At 39.5% G+C, this 27452-nt stretch overlaps 1 protein-coding gene across 12 annotated transcripts in view; it reads right to left on the bottom strand.

The window, feature by feature from the left end:
• Positions 1-4373: 4373 nt before the first annotated feature.
• Positions 4374-27452, bottom strand: part of DTNA (dystrobrevin alpha) — a 385407-nt gene continuing 362328 nt past the window's right edge. For 10 of the 12 annotated variants that reach the window (XM_063077108.1, XM_063077105.1, XM_063077104.1 and 7 more), the window contains 6 exons: positions 21416-21575; positions 18352-18441; positions 15176-15344; positions 12913-13045; positions 10932-10980; positions 7729-7956 (listed from right to left, as the gene is read on the bottom strand). In XM_063077108.1, coding sequence (XP_062933178.1) covers positions 10963-10980; positions 12913-13045; positions 15176-15344; positions 18352-18441; positions 21416-21575 — 570 coding nt within the window. In that variant the 3' untranslated portion in view covers positions 7729-7956; positions 10932-10962. Of the gene's footprint in view, positions 5404-7728; positions 7957-10931; positions 10981-12912; positions 13046-15175; positions 15345-18351; positions 18442-21415; positions 21576-27452 lie in introns of those variants that run through there. The other 2 variants (XM_063077106.1, XR_010021503.1) reach the window with 2 other exon arrangements.

The following is a 27452-nucleotide window of genomic DNA, read 5'->3' as shown; positions in this document are numbered from 1 at the left end:
AACAGACATGTGCTGAGCTTCCATCGTGTTCAGGAACCTTGCTAGGTGCTTTACGATACATCCTTTCATTTAATTTAGCTCTCAAAGCAACCAATAGGTAATGTCAAACAAACTCACACTGCTATATAATGGCAGAGCCATTTTTAAAATTTTAGTTTTACACATCCAGAGAGCAGGGGAGAGTTTTATAATTTAGTCTTTCTTCCTCTTAAAATAATGAAAACAGATGAAACAACACACTGTACCCCACAAGAAATGTAAAAGCAAATGTTAAAATTGAAAAAAATAGTCCCCCCCCCAAAAAAAAGTGCTATTTGAAGGGTCAGTAGGGAATATGTTCTACCTTGAACTGGTTGTTATAAGCCTATCACAATATGCAAATCGCCAGTGCTGTTTTGGTGGATTATCTCCCCACATGGGAATGAGGAAAGGGAGCTGGTTTGTGAGTGTGTGTAAAGATGGAAATCAGAGCAACTTTGTGGATTTATTATGCTGCACAAAACTCCCCTAAGGCCCTTAGAGGAAAAACAAACATGAATTTCCACTCAGTGTTCCTTAAGATTTCATTGAGAACATGGGAGTTCTTGAAACTTGAAAAGAGCAAAGAGATTTTGAACATGATTAAGTTAATTTAATTCAACACACATGTGATGGGTCAATTCCTTGTTCTTATCTTACTTGAACTATAAGCTGCATTCAACACTGTGCCTGCTGCCTTGAAACACTTTAATCATTGGGCTTCCAGAACACCACAGCTCTTGATGTTATTCTTACTTTTCTGACCATTCCTTTTCAGTCTCTTATCTCTGCAGTGATGACACCAAGATTTATATCTCCAGGTCAGACTTTGCTCCTGAATTCCAAGCCTAGATTTTCAACACACTACTCCCTCTTCCCACTTGGATGTTTAATAGGCATCTCAAATGTGTTATGTCAAGAACCAAGCTTCTGAAATTCTCCCCACACAAAGCCTGTCTTTCCAGTCTTCTTTATCTCAGAAGTGAAACTCTTTTCTCCTACTTATCTGGGCTCCCAAATTATAATATCACCCTTGTCTCCTCTCTTTCTCTCACACACATCCAATCCACTCATGAAAGCTATTGATTCTACCCTCAAAACATATTTAGAAGATGACCACCTTTGCTCTATTCTTAGTCTAAGCTATCATTATCTCTTTGCTTGGATTATTGCAGTGACATCCTAACCAATCTTCCTGCAAAATTATCTGTGGAGTTTGTTTTTATGCATCCAAGAAGCTCAATGAACTCCAGGTAGGATAAACTCAACGATATACACATTGAGACACTTTATAATCAAACTGTTGAAAGACAAAGTCAAAGAGAGAAGCTTGAAAGCAGCAAGAGAGAAATGATTGCCATGGTACAAGGGAGCCTCAATAAGATTAACAGTTAATGATTCATCAGAAACCATGGAAGCCAGAAGGCAATGGGCATATTGAAAGTGCTGAAAGAAAAAAGCCTGTCAACCAAGAATTCTGTATCTGGCAAAACTGTCCTTCAAAAATAAGGGAGAAATTAGATATTCCCAGGTAAACAAAAGCTGAGGGAGTTAACTACTAGTAGATTTGCTCTGCAAGAAATGCTAAAGAGTGTCCCCAACTTGAAATACAAGGACACTAAACAGTAACTTGAAGTTATATGAAGAAATAAAGATCTCCAGGGAGCTTCAGGATATGTGAACACGTGGAGGTTCCTAGAGGTTGGTGTGCCCGGAGAGAGTATGGAAGCTCTGCCCCTTCTCCTGTATCTCTCCCTATGCATCTTTCATCTGTATCCTTTGTAAGAAACTGGTAAACAATTAGTAGACATGGATTCCAGTTCTGCATCAAGATTGCATCAAGATACACACTGCCATGAAAGAAAGCCCACTTTATGATAGACAGACTTGGTGAGAAGAAACTGAAGATGGGATTATGCATAATAAGTTGTTTTTGGACTATGCCATAAAATGCTATGAGAGTTTCCTGACTGGTGCCAACAGTTTTGAAGAGATTGATGTAGGGTTGTAGTCAAAGCTGAAGGATTTATTTAGTGTAGATGTTTCTAAGACGGAATCACTAACAGTGAAAAAACAAAACATTGAATGAACAGATTGCAAGGTTGGAACAAGAAATAGAAAAAGAACTGTGATTCTAGGACCAGGTCTCACAAGTACAGTACAAGCACTGGATGCAGGTGATTCCTAAGCAAGAAACTAACTGTTTTTAAAACTTATGTCGAATTTCTAAGGTCCTGATGGGGGTAGGTTGTGCCTTCACCCCATCTGACAAAATTGGGATTAACAGTGAATGCAGCTATATTGCCTGGTGGTTAAAAAGATATTGCTGTGCACCCATGTAACCTTACCATATCTGAATGGGAATGGACTTGGGGGAGTCACGTGCTAGACTAGTATTGCTGCCTGCAATCTAAACCAACACAGTGGCCGATTCTATTGTCCCTTCCAAAGGTGGAAAAGTTTGGGTAATAGTAGCTGAGGGTAAAGAAATGAATAAATAGGTTATGTAATGAGGGAAATCAATATTACATTCACATAGAGAAAGAGATGACATTGTCTCTTAGCTCAATTATACCAGATGCCTGAAAGGGTGAGGCAATATGTCAAGATCACTCCTGCTTTCGGAAACTGACAGGATGAATGAAAGCCTAAAAATCTGAGTGGCCTTGCCCTGGGAGACATTTTCATATGGGAGTGGGTTAGTTACCACGAGGGTGAATCTGTTACAAAAACCAGTTTGGCTTTCAGTGTGTCCTCTTGCCTTGTGATGCCTTCTGTCATGTTATGAAAGAGCACAAGGTCAGGGCTGGCCCATGGCTCACTTGGGAGGGTGTGGTGCTGATAACACCAAAGCCACAGGTTCTGATCCCTATATAGGGATGGCCGGTTAGCTCGCTTGGGAGAGCGTGGTGCTGACAACACCAAGTCAAGGATTAAGATCCCCTTAGTGGTCATCTTAAAAAAAAAAAAAAAAGAAAGAAAAAACAGCACAAGACCCTCACCAGAAGCTGACCAGAGGCAGCCACTTAGTCCTGCACTTTCCAGCCTTCAGAACTGTAAGAAATAAACCTCTTTGTAAATTACTCACACTGAGGTATTCAGTTATAGCAAGAGAAAATGTCTTAATAGTTTGTAACATTACTTTTTATTTCCTACATGATTTAAAAGACAGACGCATAAAATTAATTATAAATCTATGGTATTTGGCATACAATGTATAAAGATGAAGACAGATCCAGGCATATGAGCACTTGATTACCATATGGTGTTTGCCCCACACACTGGATAAGCGAGGCTAGAATGTATGGAGCACTCCCTCTACCTAGAGCAGGCACACCTAAGTGCGTACCTTTCTATTTATCTTCTTGGCCTACCCACCTACCCCACTGATGGCAAGGAAATGTGTTTGCCAAGAACAAGAATTCCAAGGAAAGCAAAACTAAGTTTCCCATTGAGGTCTAGAGCAGAGCTGGTCTAATTGGCCCTACCCGGATATTCTTAGGGTGTAGCTGTTCCCACGCTAGAGAAACCACAAAGAGACTTCCAGAAAAATGGGATGCCTGAAATACCATTTGTCTAGAGCCATTCATTCTTCATTCTTGCCCTTGTCTCTCACTTTCAAAAGGGAAGGGAACGTGTGGGTTTCCTCACCACAATCAAGGTAACATACACAGACATCACCTTCAATAGTTTCTTTGTGTCCCTTTGTTTTTTTTGTTTGTTTGTTTGTCTTTGTATAAGAACACTTAACACGTGGACTCTTGACTCTGAGTTTTTGTCTCCCTCTTTGGCACTCTTAATGCGATTCCTATTGCTATCACCACATTGACCTCTTTCTCACTAGCTCTAGAAACAAAACAAACACCACTAATTGATTTATTTATTCATTCAACAAAAAAATTGTTGAGCACTTAATATTTGCCGAGTACCTGACTAGAAGCTGTGGTTCCAAAGGACTGAGTGAAGTGCTTGTAGCAGTGTCTGACATAAAGCAAGCACTAAAGATATTAGCTGTTAGCGTTTCAGACTCACTCCCATAGTGATTAAAATAAGGCTTTCCATAAACATCAGAATAGTACCTCCAAAAGATACTAATAAAATGGCAGAATGGTAAAATAAATGTGTCCGCCAAGTCAGTAAAATGAGAGCTATTTTGCCTTAGTTGTTCAATATTCCATTAATGGGTCCTGCTTCACACTGCAGGTGCTGACCTGTCTTTCTTCTTTGAACAGACTGACTCCACGTTGCTTTAGGAAAGATTCATTGAAACAAAGGAATAAAAGCACAACATATAGTGTTTTTAAAAACACCTTTTAATGAAGAAATAATTCCATTCCAAAATATAGACACACAATTAAATAGTTTAATCACTTCAAAATATAACATGTCCCCAGGAGGTTCCAACATACATACACACACAAAACAATACTTAACAGCAATACAAAAAAACCCATACAATAGTAGTGTTGTTACAATACCAATGAATATTGTGAAATCTTTAGTTTCTCTGAATTGGTTACTTCAAATGGTGTCAAATTGCAGTAGTCATAATTAAAAATATTTTACAGTTAATTAGCCTTCAGATGTAATGCTTCTGATTTTTTTTCCCTCTTTTTGGTTCAAAAGTAAAAATGCCCTTTCTTCTGAGGACACTGGAGTTCTAGTTTGTGGCTCCTTGTATGGAATTGAACCAAGGCGAACGCAGCAACCAAAGGCTGCCATATTTACAAGGTCTATCTACAATTAACAGCCAAGAACTAATAACGGTGGACAAAGATGATCAAAATAAAAGCAGACACCAGTGCTAAATTATGATGCAACAGTTTGGCTCATGCATAGAAGAAAATACATAGTATATCACAACAAAGGCCACATTCAATGCAATTCAGTTCACATTACTACTTACAAATGAACCTTCCCTGCCTTATAGTAGATCATCCAAGAATCCATTTTTCACAATCTCCAGCACATCCCCCCTCTGACCAACCAAACTTACCCCGACTTCCGTCCTGACCAACCACAACTGATTCCTGAATCCCATACAGTAGATTTCACCCTCCTTCCCTCCTCCGTTAACATGGTGCTGTGGGGGAGGGCTGGCTGTGTTAGAACAGTGCTCATTAATAGACCATCAGCTCTGATGAAGATGGATGTGCAAGTCATTGTGGAATAAGAAAGAAATAATTCCTGCAAAATATAGGTGTATCTAATGGACAGGACAGGTGAAACCTGCTGGGTTTGCACTTAGAACAGGCCCCCAAAGTAAATTTGGAGAGCCAAGGAAAGAAACCCACCAAAAAACACAAAAACCCAAAACAACACACGCCATTTTGTCTCGGTTACAGGACAGGGGTGCTTGAGTCTGGTCTCAGTGCTGACGTGGAGCTAAGAGAAAGAAAAGGTGGCTGGTTAGTCAGAAATTGGTCATTGGTGGCAGTTTCCAGAGTCCTTGCAATGGCTTTGTATGACGGTATCAACAACCAAGTGATGGAGTTGGTTGGCAATGAAAGCTATGATGGGGGAAGGTTATCAGCAAAATGGTTCAAACCTTAGACAAATGTTTTGATGTAGAAACACAAAGAGACGACATATGTCAGCTCGGTCCAGCCAGTGGCTGAGTGCCACTTGCAGGGTTTGAGTTCTGAGTTCAAGAACTACCTCGCTGTGGTTTTGAGCTGACAGCAGTGTAGGTAGCTGGGATGTAGTGGTTTTCAGTACTATGAGGCACCAGATGCCACCTGCTCCATCTAGAGAGGTATGGTTTCACAGAGGATGGGCAGTGGGAAAGAGAGGAGCGTTAAGACACACCGACAAAACCCGCAATAAAATCCACCTGTGCAAAGAAATCTGAGAACTGTGCAGTTGTGCTACTTTGGTGTCAGCCTGTGCTCAGGGACATTTGTCAGGCAGGTTCTCTGAAGGGAAGTATGATTAAGTACATCAAGGGACAGGATGGGCTCCTTACTAATGCCAATAAGCACTTTAATATCTCCAAGGCAAGTGATTTTTTTTCCCAAAGTGCAGCCAAGGAGATGATTTTGGCCAAATGCAGGGACATGAACATGTTATAGCCCTCTGCAGAGGGGACCTGAAGATATCAGGACCTCTGTTCTAGCTGTGTACCCACCAACTACAGATGAGGAACATGAGATGGGAGAAGGATTTTGCCAGTCCCGGAAGAAAATTCAATCGCTGAAGCTTTGTGGTTGACTCAGAATGTTTCTTGCTTATTTTGAATAAGGCCTTTCAGAGATTTTATTTTACAACTTTATTCTAAAGCAGTGGTTCTCAACCTTTAGTATGCACAGAATCACCTCGAAGGCTGATTAAAACACAGATTTCTGGGCCCGACCCCCAGAGTTTATGATTCAGTAGGCCTGGGTTGGGGCCTAAGAATCTGCATTTCTAAGACATTCCCAGGTGATGCTGCTGCAGCTGGTTTGGGGAACACACTTTGAGAACCATGGTTCCAAAATGATGTTCTCTTCTTTCTTTTAAAGGAGAAACAGGAATTCCAGAGAAGCTGCTAATTTAAGTACAAGGTATCCAATATGTTGCAGGTTTTTTCTTTTTTTTTCATCACATCTTGAAACTAGTAGATTACTTTTTCTTTTCCCCCAGAATCTCTAAGGGAGCTCTTTAGGTATCACTAAAGAGGACCATCAACTGTATTTTATCCTCTTGTCTTTGATAGTTCTTTTGCACTTCAGATTTTCACTGAGTGCAAAATCCCAAGTCAACTTAGAAGAGCCTGTCTCCTTTCACGTGACCACAGAAGGCTGCATGCAGAACACCAGGTGGCCAGCTAAGGCAATAAACATTCAGAAATAAAAGGAGAGCGAATGTTTGCAAGCGCACTTTAAGCTCGTACATTTAAAGCTGAAGGCCTCCAAACAACCCGATAGGGGAACTTGTGAATGAGCGGTGCTGTTAAAGACATGCTTCCTAAAGCTAAAACGAGAGGAACAAGACCATGGAAGAGCATAGATAACTTTAGTCCGTTTGGGGTTCTTATGGCACCTGTGGTTTATAAACAGCTTTAGTAACGAGTATTTCAAAACATAGTTCACAGTTTTTAAGAAGATCTGTGCTGATTTTAAAAACTAGATTCTATATAATTTGAATGTTGCCTTTTTTTGAATATGATATCTATTTGGAAAAAATATTTACACTAAATTCTATGGCTGATTTGTTAGAGTATCTTGAAAGAAAACAACCCCAAGTTGGGAAGAAGCCCCAAAGAATGGGTTATTCCTGGTGTGTTTGATTCAAGTCACTGCTCATAGAGATTTGGAGTCAACTGCAGACTGTGCAGGCCAAGGACCCTTCTTAACTTGCAGGCTCTAAGTTTGCACACTCAGGAATCAAATCCTTTAGGGTTAATGAATAATTGCAAGTGGTTGTTTTTTTCCAAATGCTGTGGAAAGAAAATGTACAGTGTATAATAAACTGTTTTGCTAAAATCTCAAAGAATCCAGAAATCAAACTTCTATCTATAAACAGTATTAATATCGTCATTGTAAACTGAACAGGTTCAATATCATGTGCAAAGGTTTAAAATGCTTGTTAATACTGCCATTGTGTGTAACAGCAGCATGGGTTTTCAGCCTGTGGGTTTTTTTTTTTTTTTTTAACCAGAGATGAGCCATGTTACATAAGATGTAGCTGATAAGTTAGCTTTGAACAGAAGTCTTTTTTTTTTCTCCCATCTCAAAACACACACCTACCACTAGAAATCTTAGAACAAAAAGTTAGCTGCACTACAGGCATCAGAACACGTCTTTGGGGTGGGGTTTGTCAGGAGCTGCTGGGTGTGGCGGCTCCTCTCTTCGGTGAGGCTGCTGCCAGGCTGCTGTCTTCCTCCTCTGTGTGGGTGCAGGGCTCTCCATCATCACCAGTTTTCATGTTACTTTCATCATCTGTCTGACTATAGCTTGCCTGGGAATAAGGAATGTGTAATTTTTTTTTTTTAAAGATGAAAACTGTTCCTAAATTAGGGTTATGAAGCTTAGGATCCCCCCTTTCCCAGACAGACAGATACACACACACACACACACACACACACACACACACTCCATTCCCTTCCTATGATAATCAGGAACAAATGTCCTAGGACATTGTGTGCTATTGCACCTTCTGAAGGAGAGGACAGGAAGTCCTCCATGTTGAGTCTCTTTCTTAATGGGTGCCTGAGGCATCTAGAGGATCATATAAAGACAAACAGAAATATTTGTGCTGTCCTTTGGACAAGGAGATGAGACCACTAACCCACCATCAGAATGCCAGCCTGATTTTTAAAAAAATCCACTTTCTATGGTCTAATCTCCAAATTTCTGAAGATAGGGTGTGACTAGCCAGGGAGAGTTGTGTACTATGTATCCAGAGAATGGGAAAGGGACAAATCCAAGATTTGAGTGGGCAAAACGGAGTCTTGGAGGACCCTAACCTGAGTACTAACCATTATGTATACTGTTTCTTCAAAAGTGGCCAGTTGAAAAGCGATAAACCAGGTTTTACTTGATTCACTCTTTTTTACTATGCTAATAAGTGCATATTTGTTTTCAAATAGGCCTAAAGACCTTTTTGAGCAGAGGGTGACTCTTCTCTGACGTCCCACCTTCTGCCCCTTACAGGCTCTGCCTTGGTGGATGGCTAACTGATGTCAGTTGATAGATCTGGCTTCACGACCCTTGGATGAGAGATGCATATAGTTTCTGGCCTTGCAGCACAGTCAGAAAGTTCAAACAAAACATTTCAATAATATAAACTGTTCTAAAATTTCAGCTGTATTTCTTGGTTACATTAAAAAAATTATAGAAGGCTGGAACTAACTGCAAAGATGAAAAAAACCACTAGCTTTTGCAGTGCTCTGTCAGGTTGTAAATTTATTTTGCTCCAGTAGTTGATTTAGTGACAGGCTAGTTCATGTTTAGAGTCCTGGCGAATGCCAGTTAGGTAGGATACAGGATACAGGAAATGGCAGAGGCCTCAACTGGTTCATTTTTCACTGCCAAATTCACAACAGAAGACTAAAAAAATGGCCTAAGAACTTGCAGAGGACTGAACTGTTTGTTTTTTTGGTACAAGAACCAAATGCCACTTCTTATTGGGGTTTATGTCAAAGCTATTTCATTAGGCTTAAAAAAAGTTTTTCCCCCTAAGAATTAGCTACTGATGTTGAAATAACATACAGAGCAAAAATGATCAAAATGCTGGAGCTAAGAGAAAGAAAATACTATTAAAGGAAAAGGCTTGCTCTTTGGGATTAAGTTTGTTATAACTGGAGTGTATATTTTCAGAAACATCTCCTGGGAATTTTTTTACTTTAGTCATGATGAATCAGGAGAGCATGTGGTGTAGCATTCTCTAATCCAAGGGAGGTAGAATTAAATGCGGTCAATCAGATTCTTCCTTTCACACCAAAAGGACCTCACAGCTCATAAAGTACATTTCATCAGAGCAATTATGCCATGATATTTACTTGCTTAATCTTAACCTGAGGACTGAGAAAGAACGTCAGTACTGTTTGAGCTAGAATGTATTCTTTACCAATTGATATGTCATTTAAGAGATATACATCTCTTTTACTTTAGCAACCAGCACTGATAGAGATTATTGTAAACTGTACTACAGACTTATAAGATTCCATGGTTGGAAAAGGCTATATAACTAAGGTAGTCGCCAGTCCTTAGGCCAGTGCAGCCAGAATACTGTGAGAAGTGTATTAGCTTTGAACTGTAATGGGAGCATCTCATGGCCATTAGCTGGAGCCAGAGAAACTCTGTAGACTTATGGAATAGTGTAGCCCAAGGTGTATTCAGTCATTGCACATAGTGGAGTCCTGGTCTTTTTTATAAAAGTAGAGAGAGCAAGTTAGTTCTGAGTCCCCGTGTTTCCCATACAATTACCTAAACACTATAGCAGCTCCCAGGTACTGAATTGCTTATAAAGCACTGAGCATACTGGCAGGCATATATGTGTATGTTTATAATAAATTATAGTATGTCTGCCACTATATCAAATTCTTTAAAAACTGTATCACAGTATATACAACTTCTTTATGAGGTAGGTATTATGATATACGTTGCGCAGAGGAAACTGAGGATAATAATACAGGCTTATTCATTTGTCTAAAGTTATGCTACTAGGCTTTGGTGAAACTCATATTTGAAATTAAGTCTCTTACAGTCCAGAGCCCAAGCTTTAGACCAGTACACTCAAGTGATCCTGCCAGTCAATGGCTGTTCTTGCTACATTAAAACATTTATGAAGATTTCCCATGGATTTTAGGTAGATCTTTGGGATGCAATCACATGCAATATAAATGATATTTTAAATTAATTTATATTTGCCTGAATTCCACAATGGATTTGAATCAGCTATTCCAAAACTATAAGGCTGCAGAATTTTTCCTTTATGTTTTGATTCTTTTGTTTTCTTTAAGAATACATGATTTTGCTTTCACTTGTTAAGGTACACACATTGGATATTTTGGGCCCTAAGCACAGCATGACTAAGGAGCTGACGTATCTCTAGAGGGGCTGAGCAAGCTCAAACTTTTCCTTCTCAAGTGCTGTAATCTCTGATGCTCTTACAGATTGGTGATGTGACTATATAAGCTTCATGGCCAGAGGATTTCTGGGACATCTGATGTTATACCAGTTTCTGTGCCAATTTTCTTAATTAATAGAGTAAAAAGTCAAATGCCAAGGATGTCTGGCAAATCTCCACTGGATTGTAATTAAATGCTCTATAGACTGAGATGATCGCTTGATACCAGCAGGAAAGGAGGATATTTTATTTTATCACATAGAAAGAAACACCAAAGAAAGAGTGTTTGTGAATTTGGGTTACAAGTTATCAGAATTCAGTGTACAGTGGCCAGCTTTCCTCCTAAATAAGAGGATACTTACTTGAGAGGAGAGTGATAAAAGGATATTGCATTCAACCTTGCAAGCTGACCTGTGGGTGACAAAGGACACAAACAAGAAAGGTGACATGTCAAGTCTGTGATGCAGTCAAGCTGGTGAATTATTTGGCTGGAAGCCATGCAGGGAGAGAGAGAGAGAGAAAGAGAGTCCAATGAATGATTCATTCAACAACCATTTGCTCACAGAGCATTCAAGGAAAACCACTTCGACATTCTCCAGGGCTTATGTCCTGAGGAGGGACTCACAGGCCTGTTATTTTCTCCCAGCCCCTTTCCTGCCCTTTCCCTTGAAATCATGGGGCATGGAAAGGAAAAGAGAGAGAGAGAAGGAGCTTAAGATTTACCAGAGATGACAAAAGCTCCAACAGGCTCTTAAGTCATTAACAGAATTTCCCTTCATTTTGGTCCTATAATGTTAAATTCCTAATTCATTAAACTAAATAAAAACCTAATATTTTATATGAAGTGGTGAAATGCTGCCTCCCTTTAAAAAAAATAAACTTCTGGAATTTTAGTTACTGTTGTCACCGTAATCTGGAAACTGATATGAGCTCAAAGAGTGATGCCTGAGAGGTGCCTCTCATAGCATGAACCAGAACATTGATTACGTAGCCTCATCTCTCTCTCTCCCTTTGTGCAGCAGAGCCAATGAGATACGTGTAGGAAGGCCATTCCTCAGCCTTCCCAGAGACACCCTGGCAGCTTCATTCCAGGATAATTTCCTTCAGTGGATGATCCATAGAAGTTGCAAAGAAAGAGCACTCTCCCTGGGTTTGCAATCAGGCGACTTTGTTTCTGCAGCATGGGAACATGGCTGTACATATATAGTCACTTTTTTCTTTCTCCCCCCCCGCTTTTTATTGTTTGATTAGACCAACCTTTTAAATGCTCCTGAAAAGTGGTTGTTAAACTGAAAAGGCTAATGGAACATTCCAAAAGGGCAAAACTTTTGTTTTATGTTGTTGGGGTGGAGTTGGTGGCCTTCAGTTTCCTTCTTGATACATTCTTCCTGGGAAAATATTTCAAGGCTTAATCCATAAACATATGAGAAGTAGGAGACAATTTATTTTCTCTGCTTCTCTTCCTTTCACTAACACAGTAAAAGAGGGCCACTGCTACTCTAAGAATGTGGAGAAAGCTTGTCTGGCTATTGGACAGAAAGTCTGACAGGATAAAATAAGCCCCAGGGGGCCCAGGGAACAGCAGGTCACAACCCCAAACACACCCCTGAACTCCCAGAACCCCAACAACACACCTGAGGATTAAAGGGAAAGGAAACAAACAAGAAAGACAAACAAGGCAGTCAACAGTCTCCATGGGGAAATGTATCACCTCTGCGATGAGTTACCAGTTACATTTATTCCCAATTGCACGTGTTATGTTCAGTGGATTCTCAGATGGGTTGATTTGCTCCAGGACGTCTGAAAATCTGTCCATCCACACCTTGCTGAACACGGGCCTACAGTTCCCCTGACACTTCTCTATGAGGTCTGTTCCCCTCCTACTTACATTTGACATGAGGTGGGCAGGGAGGAAGGCTGAGGACAAATATTTCAAGGGAGGAGATGTACATTTATGCTTATTCAATTTCCTTGCGCCCTGTTCTCTGTATCCTTTTTTTTTTTTTTTTTTTTTTAATGTATGAGAAAAAGCATCTTTCTTAATGATCCTGGAGAAGGAGTTTGAACTGTTAGCTACCATATTTCTGCAAATATTAACAAGGTCTTTTTTCATTTTCCAGACCAGGTTTACGAGACTACATGGTGAGTGACAGCTATAAGAAATATATAAAATTTTTACTGTCTAGAATACATGGATTAAGGAGTGCGTATAGAATATATTCTAGAAAGGGAGGGTGGAATGAAGGAGAAGGCATGGATTTTGCAAGGACTGGAAGAGAACCAGTCCGAGGGGTGGCGGCAGAAGGGGTGGGGTGGGGCGGGGTGGGCCTGGGTCCCTGGTACCTGATAGGCTTCATCCTGCAGCTTCTGTTTCAGGTATTCCTCCATCTTGAGCTCATTCTCCAGCTGCCGGACTGAGTCGTCTTCATAGCTCTCGTCCTCGGGCCGCACGTAGGGGTCCCCGTCTTCTGTAACTCTGAGAATAAATCACAGATGGCGTTTGGGAGCAAATCTTAAAAGAGCAGTGTGAGTGGAATTCATGTGTTCTGTAGTTTTGTAGGCACATTTATTTCCCTTTAGTCTTCCAATTCACTTTCATGTCTTCTTTTACCTAAAGGAAAATTTTTTAATAATTTGGAGGTTCGGAGCAATATGTGATCAAGGTATGTTCATATTCAATTTTTCTATGACTGTCTGGTGATCACTGGTCATCTGTGTTTCTCTAGGGTTCACAGGAATGGGTTGGCTCTTTAGATGTTCTACAGTCTTAAAGGCAGACTTATATAAAGTTTTGCCAATCTGGGGGCTGTTTTGTTTTTTAAATGGAATTCAAGAATACTTTCTATAAGGAGAGTGAGCCCTCTAGTGAAATAATTCGTAAAGACATTCGTTCATAATTTGACCCTCTTTGTGTTAGACACACACACACCCTCCCACACACTCACGCTTTATTTTTTTTAGGAGAATCAAGTCTCAGAATATCAGCTAGTTGATGTTCTTGACCTTAAAAATTTATACTAGCTCTGAATCTGAAAAATCTGTTTCAATTGTTCAATTCCACTATGAAATAAATAGATAAGAATGACTTCATCCACTAATGTGGGCCACTATCTCCATCTGTTCACTCAGAACATGTAAAGCTCTTCATAAGTTCGCTCCCTAAATCATACGAATAAAATATTGTCAGGGTAAAACATGTTTAGACAGTACAGATACTAAAATATCCCTGAAAATAAAAGGAGTGGTCAGGGAGAAGTTTTTGGGCTAGAACGCAAATGTCATTGCTCGTGTTTATTTATATCTGCACAACATGTTCTCGTTATTTCTGGAGGTTTGGGGCCAGCCTGAATGGGTCGCGAGGCCTCTATGTACTTTTCCTCCCCAACACTGGGTCATGAGTTGAAGGCCGGGACTGCTATCCAGCATTCCAGGGACAGCAGATTGGATTGGCTTTAATAGTCTTGAATTTTAGGAGTAGGACAAGGGAATTTTAGGAAACCACGGTGTACATGCTTAATAATAAAAAGTCAAAAAGATATGTACTTCAGACAAAACAGATGACAATTAATTCACCATGCTGGGTAACAAACAAAACTATTCTAAATTATAGAGGAAAGGGCAAGAAAGCAAACTGAAATGAAAAGCAGCAGCATACTGCCATGTAAAATTATCCTATAACTATTTTGTTTTGATCTCACACTCTGTGGCTTCACAGCTGGCTTTCAAACCACATTTCTTCCTAATTCTCCATTATTACCAGTCTTTTACTCACTACTTGGACCGAGCATCAAAATGCCAGAAAGGCCTTGGTTAGTTTTTTCTTTGGGTCTTTAAAATGGCCAGTTTATTTTTGTAGACTACTCTGAAGTACTGTGCAGTGGTACTACTACTTTCTTCCCTCCTAAGCTGGGCTCTGCAGCTCTGTCCAGCTCTGCCTTTGTGTCTCCGCTTTGTTTTCCTCTGCTGACTACTTTGAGCTGATCGTGGTCACAGAAAGCCTAGTGGGAGTGTCACTGATTCTGCTAGCTTCTGTCAAGCTACACAAGCCTAATCGGGTGAAAATCTTTGCAAAATAAGACTTTTGAGGGTCAGATTTATATATATATATATATATATATATATATTCAATAAATCAACCAAACTGAATTTGTTTATAATGGGATTTTAGACATTTACTTATTTCAGTTGCAGGTGTTTCCAAGATGCTTTTTTACATCCACTTGGGACAGAGGTCTCTTTAGCATCATGGGGTCATTTAAGTGCAAATACAGTAAAGCTGGAAGACATATCTTGTAAATTAGTCTGTGAGTCCTGGAAGGGTGAAAATGGTTTTTAAATACTATTTTGTGTATAACTAGCACAGTGCCTTGGGCAAGCCAGGCTCTGTATAAGCACTGTTGGTTCAGGTTTTTAACAGTCTCCGGAAATTTTAAGGGGGAAAAGGCACAACGCCACGTTAAATGTAGCACCCTTCTACCTCTTCTGGTGGAAAAGTAAACTGCATCATTTCTTTGCAAAATAAGAACAATCATGTTTTTAGTTTTTTGTTGCTCCCTACAGATTGTTCTGTCACTGAGGAAATAAACTCCAACTGGAAGGTACTCACATGTCGCCGTGCATGGTGCTTGTGGTAGGTCCACCGTGAATGTACCCAGGCTTTCGGGCGTGGATTTGCGCTAGAAAAGCCTTTTCAGAGGTTGGTGATGGAACCAGATCCTCAAACTGAGTCCGTGCAAATTCAGAATCCACATTACTTTCTGTTTCACTCCCCACCTCTAGTAGGTACAAGTGAAGAAGTAGAAAACGACTTGTTAGATTTTTTTATGACCTGCAAATAAAGGACTTAGCTTAACATAAATCAACATGCCCTGTATAAAACATTAACCAGCTGTTGTACCTTAGTCAAATACATGTTAATTTTTTCATAATGAGAATTGATACTGACATGAATTATTATGAAGTCATTTTGTATACAGCATTTTGTTTTTTAATCTCACAAATGTTATGAGGAATTTTTGTGTCTCAGTAACTGACTTTACTCCTTAAACCTTCTACTTTTTACCCTCTATAAAATTCCTTATTAAAATTGTTGTTACTCTTGCTTAATCTTACTCTAATTTAGGAAATACAAACATAACTTACTACATTTGCTTAACAGTTCAAGGAATTATAAGAATATAAATTAATAGTACTTGAGACTTCCACAATAACTTTTTCATCATCATTTGCTAGGGTAAGTAGGTATCTGTCACTAATAATGATGTATTAACTACTGTCATTTTATCCTATTTGATAATCTTAATCTAAAATAGCAACAACAATTTCTGATTACTTTAATTCTTATTCAAAAGGCTTAAAGAAATTTAAGTCCAGGATTTTTTAAATACTGGTTTTATTTCTTATTGTTGTGATCTCAACTATAAGATCACAGTACTACCAGACAAATATCTCGCTAGGTGTGCTTTAAGGATTAGATGTATCAGTAACTGGAAAGATATTTACTTCCATATTCATGCTGCTAAAGTTTTTAAAACCCTGTGTCATAAAGTTAATCAAGGATGTGAAAAATCTCTACGAAGAGAACTACAAACCACTGTTGAGAGAAATTAAATAGGATACAATATGGAAATATATCCCATGCTCTTGGATCAGAAGAATTAATATTGTGAAAATGTCCATATTACCCAAAGTAATCTACAGATTCAATGCAATCCCCATCAAAATTCCAATGACATTTTTCCTAGAAATGGAAAAAACTATCCAGACATTTATATGGAATAACAAAAGACCACACATAGGTAAAGCAATCCTGAGCAAAAAAAGTAAAGCTGGAGGCATAACACTGACTTTAAACTATACTACAAAGCTATAATAACCAAAACAGCATGGTACTGGCATAAAAACAGACACATGGATCAATGGAATAGAATAGAGAACCCAGAAATCAACCCATACATCTACAGCCACCTGATCTTTGACAAAGGCACCAAGTCTATACACTGGGGAAGAGACTGCCTCTTCAGCAAATGGTGCTGGGAAAACTGGACATTCATATGTAGGAAAATGAAACTAGACCCATACCTCTCACTATATACCAAAATCAACTCAAAATGGATTAAAGAATTAAATATACATCCTGAAACAATAAAACTCCTTAAAAAAACATAGTGGAAACACTTCAGGAAGTAGGAGTGGGTATAGACTTCATGAACATGACCCCAAAAGCACAGGCAACTAAAGGAAAAATAAACAAATGGGATTATATCAAACTAAAGAGCATCTGCACAGCAAAAGAAACAATCAATAGAGTGAAAAGACAACCAACAAAGTGGGAGAAAATATTTGCAAAATATACATCTGATAAAGAATTAATATCCAGAATATACAAGGAACTGAAACAACTTTACAGCAAAACAACAAGTAACCCAATTAAAAAATGGGCAAAGGAGCTGAATAGGCATTTCTCAAAGGAAGATATATAAATGGCCAACAGACACATGAAAAAATGCTCAACATCACCCAGCATTCAGGAAATGCAAATCAAAACCACACTGAGATACCATCTAACCCCAGTTAAGATGGCTAATATCCAAAAGACTGAGAATGATAAATGCTGGAGAGGTTGCAGAGAAAAAGGAACTCTCATACACTGTTGGTGGGACTGCAAAATGGTGCAGCCTTTACAGAAAATAGTATGGAGGTTCCCCAAACAATTACAGATAGATCTACCATATGACCCAGCTATCCCACTGCTGGGAATATACCCAGAGGAACGGAAATCATCATGTCGAAGGTATACCTGTTCCCCAATGTTCATCGCAGCACTCTTTACGGTAGCTAAGAGTTGGAACCAGCCCAAATGTCCATCATCAGATGAGTGAATAAGGAAACTGTGCTATATCTACACAATGGAATACTAATGTGCTGTAAAAGGGAATGAAATACTATCATTTGCAACAACGTCGATGGAGTTAGAGAAGATTATATTAAGTGAAACAAGTCTGACACAGAAAGAGAAATACTACATGTTCTCATATATTTGTGGGAGCTAAAAACAAACAAATAAATAAATACACAAACAAATAAAGGGTGTGTGGGGGGGAAGAAGACACAACAATCACAACAATTCCTTGAACTTGTTAAGACAAGTGAACAGACATGATGTAGTGGGGAGCAGAGGGGAGAGATGGATGAGGGAAAGAGGACTGGGTAAAGGCACACAAAAATCAACTACAATGTATATTGAGAAGTTAAAAGAAAATTCCAAAAATAAAAATAAAAATAAATAAAAACTCCCTGTCATATTAGGGGGCTAAAGAGTGTCCCACAATTTTATGCTATTCATTTTCTGGGCAGATCTTTCTTTGGAGATACTGCAAAGGTAGATTTCAATTTTGCCTCATTCAAATAGTCATGCTTTCCAAATTAACAGTCTAAATAGGTAAAACATTTGACTCTATAAAGAAACATTTTGTTACTTTGGATCACCATACATGTGAACAGTGGCTATCTTTGGATTCTAGAATTATTGGTCAATTGAAATATTTTTCTTTATTCTTTTCTGCATTTTTCAAACTTATCTGCATTGAGTATATATTAATATTCTTCTAATAAGCAAAATATAAACATTACTAAAAAATATGAATGTACCAACAAAATATCACACAGATCTTTAGAAAAATCTTTTTATATTTGACTATGAGCAGATCTCCAAAAGAGGCCCCTAGCACTTATGGATCCCTCTGCAATAAGCAGACAAATGAGAAGGGATCAGGGACTCACCAGAATTCAGCTCTTTCACGAGAGAGGACATGGTATTAGTGATGGAATCCGCTGCCACTAGCAAGTCATTCCTTAAATTTCTCCTTGAACCTTCAGTGAAGAAGAAATAATAGTTTAAAAAATCAAAGCTTTTTCTTTTCTCCAAATTTTTATGTTGTTTGTCATTCCCATTAGTAACCTAAAGAAAGAAAACTTCTAAGACTTCTCTTTTTCAGAAGTGCTTTGGCTCATTTTCTGAAAGAATACACTGTGGCCCCTGATGTCAGAAGATATGGCTGATGATGGGGGTTTATATAACATATAATCCAAATTGGGACAATTTTGAAAGTGAAAGGAAACAGTATTAGTAATAAGACTGGGTGACCTGGCACAAACTGGGATGGTTCTAGCTAACCCATCACGTAAGGTCATCCTTGATAAGAATAATCCACACAGATGAAAAGTGTGGTTTTGCCAGGGGAACTATGCCTTCCTCGGTGCTGGTGTCATTCCAGCCATTACCTCGTGGCTGAACATATTGAACTCTGGTCTCTATTAGCACAAGCTTCATCTCCTATCAGGGTTCCCAGAGAAATCCATGCACTGAGTGTTCAAAAGGGGCAAGGATTCTTGCTCCTGCTGCCAAACCATGGGCAGATGCATGTCTGGTACACTGCATTGGAACTTAGACCATGTTGGAACTTAGTCTATGGTAGAGAAAGGTTATTATTATGTTTCAGGGATGCTAAGAGTTAAATGGATATTTGTGGGCTGGCTTGGGAGTAGGGCAAAGATGGAGATGGGCTAAAGGGCTACTCACCATAATGTCTTTGGACAAAAGAGTTCAAGATTCCAAATCCCTGACTTACAAATGAACTCTTTATGAACTAGGGGCTCCTACAGGCCACATTTCATTCTGTTATTTCTCAGAAAGTAATAATAAATAAGTAAAATAATAAATAAATTTAAATTTAAATATCAAAATAGGTAGGTGAAAACATTTATAATAGAAAGCACAAATTGATTTAAAATACTGTAGATTTCTTTAAAATATGAGTTAGGGAAAAGACATTTTTCCTTCTAAAAATTAGAAAAAGAAAGTTATTTTGTGAATTACATAAAAAACCCCTCAAATTATATTCAGTACTTAGAAGAAAAAGCCCTAATAAGAACTCTCTCATTTCCCTCAAAACAGAGAGTCCATCATTCTCTCCTATTAAAAAGTTTCAAGATTTTTATCCCTCATTTTTTCTCATGCATTAGTGTCTGTTTCTTCACACTTGTCAAAAGACAAAATTACAACAAATTTATAGATCTCAAACCATTTTTATTTGTGATTCTATAATCGGGCAACACCTCATTCTTAAAATAGGACGTTGTTCCAAGGAGCTGAGCAGAAGAGGTTGGCTTTATAGACAGAAAAGGGCTGAGAAACGTAGAAACAGAAATCAAAAGTGCATTGGTCATTTCAAAGTTACTTTCCTAGTAAAGGTTAAAGCAGAAGGGACTTCCTTATTAAGGAAGATTAATTCCTTATTAATTAAGACTCTTTAATCTTCCTTATTAAGATTGGTCTGTTCAGGGATTTGACTATAATATCTCTCTTTCTTGATTTCTTGGGAGGTCAGATAAACAACTTAGTTTTGGCTAGGTGGTGTGGAACTTCAGCAAGAACTCCATTCTGATTTGGTCTGTTGGGTCTAGTGCAGGAGCTCAGCCCAAACCAATGGCCCTCTATAAATTTTGTTTAACACACTGTTCCTATCCCTGGATGTTATCTATGTTAAAAATTGTTTTTTGTTTAATCTGCTGGGCAAAAGGGAAAATTTATTTAAATTTGTACTTCTACAATTATTTGTGAGGTTGAACATCTTTTTGTATTTTTATTGGCAATTTATATTTCTTCTGTCTGCTCATATCCTGTTTTTGTTATGGGGATTTCTTTTTCTCACTAATAGCTGCATGCTTTATGTATAACTGAAATTATGAAACCCGATTGCCACATATGCTGGAAATGGTTTTCTCAAGTTTGTTTTTTGTCTTTTGACTTTATGTTTCACTTTGCCTTAAAATTTGTAGTCACATATGTCTCTTTCTTCCTTAGACCTCTATGTGTGGGCCTGGAGGGATGTTCATGATATATTGCTCATTTAAAGAAAATGCAAATTGCAGACCTGAATGCAATGCATGATCTTATTTATGTGAAAAAAAGTATGTGTCTGTAAACACACACTTAAAGACATCTATTTATATATGAGGATACTTCAAAAAGTTCATGGAAAGATTTGTATTATGTTTTAATTCTATTTTCCCACAAACTTTTTTTTTTCTGGCAGCTGGACGGTATAGGGATCTGAATCCATGACCTTGGTGTTATGAGGCTGCACTCTAACCAACTGAACTAGCTGGACAATCCTATTTTTCACAAACTTTTTGAAGTACCCTTGTATAAGCCAAAAGTTGGGGAAGGACCAAGCTGTTAATAGTGATCGCTTCTGGGAATGAAATTGGCTGGGTGAGGGTCTGCAGGAGGATTTTTTTTTCTTACTTTCTATAAATTTAAAAAGTGATGGTAAGAAAAAGTTTTAAAAAGTGTTAAAAAAAAAACCCATTTCTAAATTAATAAAATCACTTCCCTTGGGGTCTCTTGGCCATGTGTAAATGGATCTGAATCAGGACTCTGTAAAATGACTAAATATCCTTCTCAGTCACCTCAGAGCTAAAGAATTGGGATTATTTAATCTCTGTCTTAATTTTGCTTTAATGTAAAGAGAAGACAGCAGGAAATAAGATCTTTCAGAATTTTTAAATGGATTATATTTATAAAGTTTCCTAGGATATTGGTAAAAAGATTTCTCTTTCCTTGATGCACAAAGATGGACTAAAAAATGGGGCAGGGTAATAGAAGCCAAAGGAAGGTAAACCGGTGAAGTGAGGGACAGATTCATGTGCATGGCTCTGACACAACCCATGGAATATCCTAGAACACTCAAGTGTGGCTCTGATGACTCTCAACCACTCCATAAACCTTGGTAGCTTATTTGCCACATCAAAGCAGACCACACCAAAAAATAAAGCCACTTACTTTGTGCAAAGGCTTCTTGCACGTCTCCCCCTACCCCTGTGAGAGAGTCCTGAGGCGTGTGCGTTGGGGTGGAGCAGGCCGATGCTGACCGGATGGGCATGGGGATTGGCCTGCTGGTGGTGTGGCTGGGGGAGGAGCGCGGGGAGCCTGCCCCCTGAGTCTGGAGAGACAATGCAAGTCGTTAATTTGTTTTCCCAAGCAAATGCCATATGCCAATCCCAGTGCCTCAGTCAAATGTTAAAAACAGTGACAATGAAATTCCAAAACAGGAGGAAACCCTAGGTCATTGAGATGGTAAGCCTGAACCTGAGATGCAGGTGCAGATCATTTAGGACCCTCCTATGTACAATGTGAACTTTTCTTATATATAATATGGGTTAAATATTGAAAGCTAAGAATATTAGTATAGCATTGTTCTACAATACAGTATTAGGTGTGTGACCATATGATGAAGCTCTCGTTAAATACAGATAATGACAAGGTGTGTATATTTTCTTCTTGAAGGAAGTTCGTAGAATAAAAAGATATTAAGCAAAAGTTTTAAATAAAAACTAGGAGACTATTTGGGAGGGATATGATTTATATGCTTCCTAAATTTCCAACATTTCTGTCCTGGCATCATCTTTGGAGGATAATTCACAGTTTAAATTGTGTCTTGCAATAGTGTGCATATTAAGCCTCAAACTAAGAAAATGTCTTTCTCTTCACCTGTGAAAAAGCAGTATTCTATCAGGACAGTAGTAAGAATAGTAGGATTTTAAAATGAGTAAAGAAAAAGTAGAAAACAACTAAGAAGTGACATCTTTGCACTACAGTCTTTGGCATGAAACCATCCTGAGACTGTTGCAGCTTGAATGTTAAGGCTTTATCGCTACAATGAGGTCCCTTGGAAACATTCTCCCTGTTTTAATAATTACTTGACAAAAGAAGTCAGTCACACATGTGTAAGAAAATGCAAAGAGCCTCTCAAGTGCGTACACAACAGATTAGGTGTTCACATCCATTCCATCCCAGTCTGCGGGGTTGGTCTGGCCAACCAGGGTGAGGACTCTTCCATAGGAAGGCCCAGAGATGCCCCCCCCACCCATTCAAACTCCTAGACATGCACCACGCTAGAGAGCAGTGCTCTGGGATATTCAATTTAGAGCTTTGTTTTGGGCTCAGCTGCTTGCAGTTAAAACACACAGCATCAATCCTGTAAAGTGCCATGCTGTTAGCTCTTCAGGGCTCAGCATCATACATAATTGTCAAATCTATACATTGAGAAAACCCCAGAATTAAAAATGAAACAAAGCAGAACACAGCACAGAAAATAACTCATGTAGTGCCCAGTGGGCTGAGGATTCCATTCTTTCACTCTCAACAGTACCTTGCAGTGGTCTGTCCAGGCCCAAGGAAGAGAATTTTGCCCGGTTGCGATGCTTTGCAGCCTGCTTTTCACAGCCTGCTCAAGGGGGGTCTGGTTTTCCCAGCAAATTTTGGCAGCTCAGCCCATCACCTTCAAACCTTCTGCTTCTGAGCTATGACTGCATCCCACAGCTTCCCATGCCAATAATCAATAACTTCAGATTTGAGTTGTGCTTTAGGATGTCCAGAGGATTTTCATGTATAGTACATTCTCATTGATTTCCCTCCATGACCCTATGGAGTAGGCTTTGTCACTCTTAATGTGCAGTTGTGGGTCCCAGTGCTCAGAGAGGTGCAAAGCATTGCTCTATCAGGAGATGGAGCTGGGGTAGCAGGGCTGGTGGCTTAGTCCAGGTGCTCTGGGTACCCTGGGCTATAGGAACCTTGATGGGCTACAGGTGGTGGAGGGCCCCTCAATGGTGACAGATATTGGTCAGGCGCCCTGAGGTCTGCCTACCCCTGGCAACCCCCTCCCCCCTTCCTTGTCATCCTTTTCAAGGCAGAGCCCCCAGCAGGGCTCCTGGGCCTTTCTCATCTGTCCTTTTTACCCAAGGACCAGTCACAGCAGGAAGAGGGGACTAGAGATGGGAAGGTGAACAGAGTGGTTGAGGGAAGTAGGCTGCTCTTGGCTATGCAGCGAGTTACCCTCTCAGCCCTGGGAAGCCAGATACTCTTCCATGGTAAGAAGTTCACAATGGTAGTACAATTCCACTTTCCTATGTAATTTACAGTGCATAAAGCACTTTTATAAATATCGTTTTGTTTCCTTTTCCTAATATGTGGTAGTCATGATAATAGCTTATATTTGAATAGTAATTTGCAGTCTATAGAAAACTTTAACCCCGAATACTTCACTTAATCCTCCTAACAAACATATGAGGTACTATTATTCCCACTTTATAGGTTGTCAAATTGAGGCTCAGAGGAGATAACTGGGTTAGCCGGGGTCTCAGAGCTAATGAATGGCAGAGATAAAATGGACCCCCACCTTTTAGGCTACAAGCACAGGGTTTTTCCACAGCACTACAGCTGCTTCTCAGGATTGTGGGCGCTGTGACCAACCATCACATGCTTCTCTCTGTGCTTTCACTAAGCATAGAAAGGCTCAGCAACCTGAAGGCTGAGAAGTGCAGGGCACAGACCCCCTATTGTGTGGTGTTGGAGCAGGGTCCCAAGGCCTCCTCCTGGGCCAGGCAATACCTTTTGGTTGCTGGGACATGGGAGAGGTGTGGATGCCCAGGGTGGCAGGAGGGCCTTTGGGCTGTTTATTGATCAGTACAGAAGTACAGGCCCACCAATTTTTATCCACAACTTTAAAATCCAAAAAGCTCTGGCAAACGCATGTTGTTTCATAATGAATTGAGCCCTAATGAAGGTGGGAATATTGATGTGGTATCTGCATTGTATTGCCTTTCAAAAACCAGAATAATTCTGAGTTCTCGAGCATATCGGGATCCAGTGATTTCAGCTATGGGGCTATGGACCATACAACTATTTCAATCTTTTAACAGGTGTACTGGGGCTCTATGGCATACCAGCCCTGCTTGCACCTGCTACACCAGATTTTCCAATGCAGGGTGCTTGTGGGGCTGCTCCCCTTTGGGCAGCATTTGTAAGGAGAAGCATATATCTGGCCCTTCTGCTTTCCTTTCTGTGAGCCTTTCCCCTCCTCCTAGGGCACTGGGCTCTCCTGCTAAACTGTATTTGTCTGAGGCATCCCCAGCCCTAGGTCTCCCTGTACCTGGTCTCCAAAGCCAAATTTTCCTACTCCTTTTCTATCTGCTTCCTTTCTTCAAAACTCCCATTAGTGGTTTCGTGTTAAGGGAAAAACAATTGACTGAATCTAAACTACACCAATGTGTGAATGACTAATGGCCACCATCCCAAATGGATCTCTAATTGGTGCCATTTCAAGCAGTCTGATTATGTGGAGAATTTACGTGGAAGATCCTGTGAAGAAAAGATTCAGCTGCGTCTTTTCTGCAACTTTCAACTCCCAAGTCAGGTCCAGTCTTTACACAGACTTTTGGGGGTAGGACACTGACTCCTGGGGTGATCATGGCCCCATCTCTCCTTGTCAGGACACTGTGCAGTCTGATGCATAGTTCTTTCCTAGCACCTGCTATGGGGAGTGCCATCTCTGGACTACCTTTCTGTTCCAGTCTTGTAGGGCCATTATAAAGGAGCAGTTGCCTCTTGGCATTGAGGCAGATCAGTGGCGATGTCACTGAGTTTCATTTTCACAGGTCGTGGCCCCCGTAGAATGGTGACCTCTAGCCTGGTCATGAAGCATGGTTGTCTGCTAACAACTTTAGAAGAGTTAGAGTGAATAATCTCTGTGAACATCCTTTCCTGGAAATTACTCAGTGATTAATGGAGCAAAGACTTAAGGGACCATGATCCATGTAGATCAATATATAGATCTAAAATTCTCCAGGAGAGAGTTGATTTATGGAAGAAGGAAAACATATATCACACTTGGCAAATTTAAAATAGCTCTCTTCCTAGAGAATAAATGAAAAATTAATTGCTATACGCCATCCTGAGAGTCCACTCAACCTGCTATTTTATCAATTTTTAAAAAGTCTGACAAGATCCATAAATTTTCTGATTTTTTTTCCAGGAAGTATTTTGGTTTCTACTCAGCACTAGAAATGAGAGATGCTTCAAAGAAAGGAGCAAAGGTCTGATTGCTGAGCCAGAGCATTCCGTACCCCTCTTCCCCCAGACCTGAAGCACCTACATGAGCTTTGGCTGAGAAGGCAGCCTAGGCACGCCCGCTGTCAGCCTGGGAAGGTACAGCAAAACACTGTTTAGCTGCATTCAACCTGTTCTCATCCTTTCTTCCAATACTCATTCACGGCATGTCATCCCACTGACGATAATTTCTATAGCTGGGCTTTTTAAAGGGATTGTTGTACACAAAGTGTTGTGGGGATACAGTGGAGGTGATTGATCCAACCGCTTAGACAGGAGGTGTCATCCGACGTGGGTTCTAATCGTGGAGATTTCCAGGTGGAAAAGAGGACGTATTGGGAGGAGAGGAGGGAAATGCATCGCAGCCTTGGAATAGCCAGTGCAAGGTGTGGGAGGTGTGAGGGCATTGCAGAGATGGCAGGAGGCTGAAGTACCCAGCTCACTGTGGGGAGCGGAGAGAGATGAGTCTGGGAAGGGGCGGAGCCGGGTCTGGGGGCCTCCAGTAACTAGAGGGTCATCTGTGAAGGTTATTAAGCAGAGAAATAATTTTTACTTCTCTAGACGTAATTAATCAATCCTTAATTAAAAAAAAAATGTGAGAGAGTCTGAGAGGGTATGTTTCTGAACACTAGATGTAGATAGTCCTTACATTGCAGTAGATTATCTATGGGTGAATTATCCCCCTCCCTCACTTTTGACAGGTTCACTGCTCCATATACCAGCCAGAGAGGATGAGCAAGAGAAATAAAGGAAGGTGAAACTTGAGAATGTAAAATTGGTCATTTCTGGTCTGCTCCTATTGCATAGTGTATTCAGAGTAAGTAGAAACCTGAGTGATTACAATTTTCTGAGTTAGTTGGACCATCATGTTATACATAGAGAAGAGAAGCGGGCAGGAGATGGAATTTGGAATGATGTTTGAGTTTTTTAGCCCACCAAATTAGAGCAATTGTATTATTTAATATAATACCAATGTATATACATTATCTTCCCAAATAAGGAACAATTAGATTCCAAAGTGTAAAATGGGGTTTTCAAAATGAATCCCTACTGTAAATTTGAAAAAGAAAGCCCTGCAAATGAACACAAACTTAATTTTGATCCTTGACTAAAATATGTGCCTTGAACCAATCACCTCTCTCATGCAAAAATATATAAGTAAAACTTTCAGAAAAGATCATGGATGTTAAATCACACATTGTACAGAACGCCACCACTTTCAGCCCTTCACTGTATCAGTTATTTAAAAATACTGACTTAGATTTGGCTGAAAGCAACACTGTGTAAATTTTAGCATATCTAGGATCATGTCTGATGTTACCAGCAACAGGACAATATAATCTTACTGGATGAGTTCTGTCGTTTTTTTTTTTTTTTATTTTAGAAATAAGAATGACTCTGTTTTCTACTGTAGAAAGCAATTATAAGAGATCTGAACAAATTAAAAGCCCTGTTCAAATTTCTTCCCCCGATGGAGACACTATCAGTTAAATCACACTATTGATTAACTGTAAGGAAGAGAAGTGAATGTGTGTGAGTGTGTGTGTGTAAAATATAAGTTAAATTTGAAGTTTATATATACTTGTACATATGTGTATACTTATGTTCATACATTCACACTTATATCTGACGCTCATATAGTATTTTACAAAGAGTTTTCACACCCATTATGTTTTTAAATCTATACAACAACCCTATGAATCATGTATTATCAGTATGTTTCAAATAAATGACCAGGAAGTTAGTCAACTTACTCAAGATCTCACAGCTGCAAGCGAAGAGCTGGGACCATTGCAACTCAGGTCTAACTCCGGTGACCTTTCTAAGAAAATTATTACTAAAACCTTGCTTTTTGAACTCAAAGTCAGGATATTTGGTTTTAGACTGGTATATAATATTTGGAACTGGAAGTATACCAGAAATTCTGGAACAC

The sequence above is a fragment of the Cynocephalus volans genome, chromosome 13 (assembly GCF_027409185.1).
Source record: "Cynocephalus volans isolate mCynVol1 chromosome 13, mCynVol1.pri, whole genome shotgun sequence".
Classification (NCBI taxonomy): Eukaryota; Metazoa; Chordata; class Mammalia; order Dermoptera; family Cynocephalidae; genus Cynocephalus; species Cynocephalus volans.
This window is presented reverse-complemented; position numbering and strand designations above follow the sequence as displayed.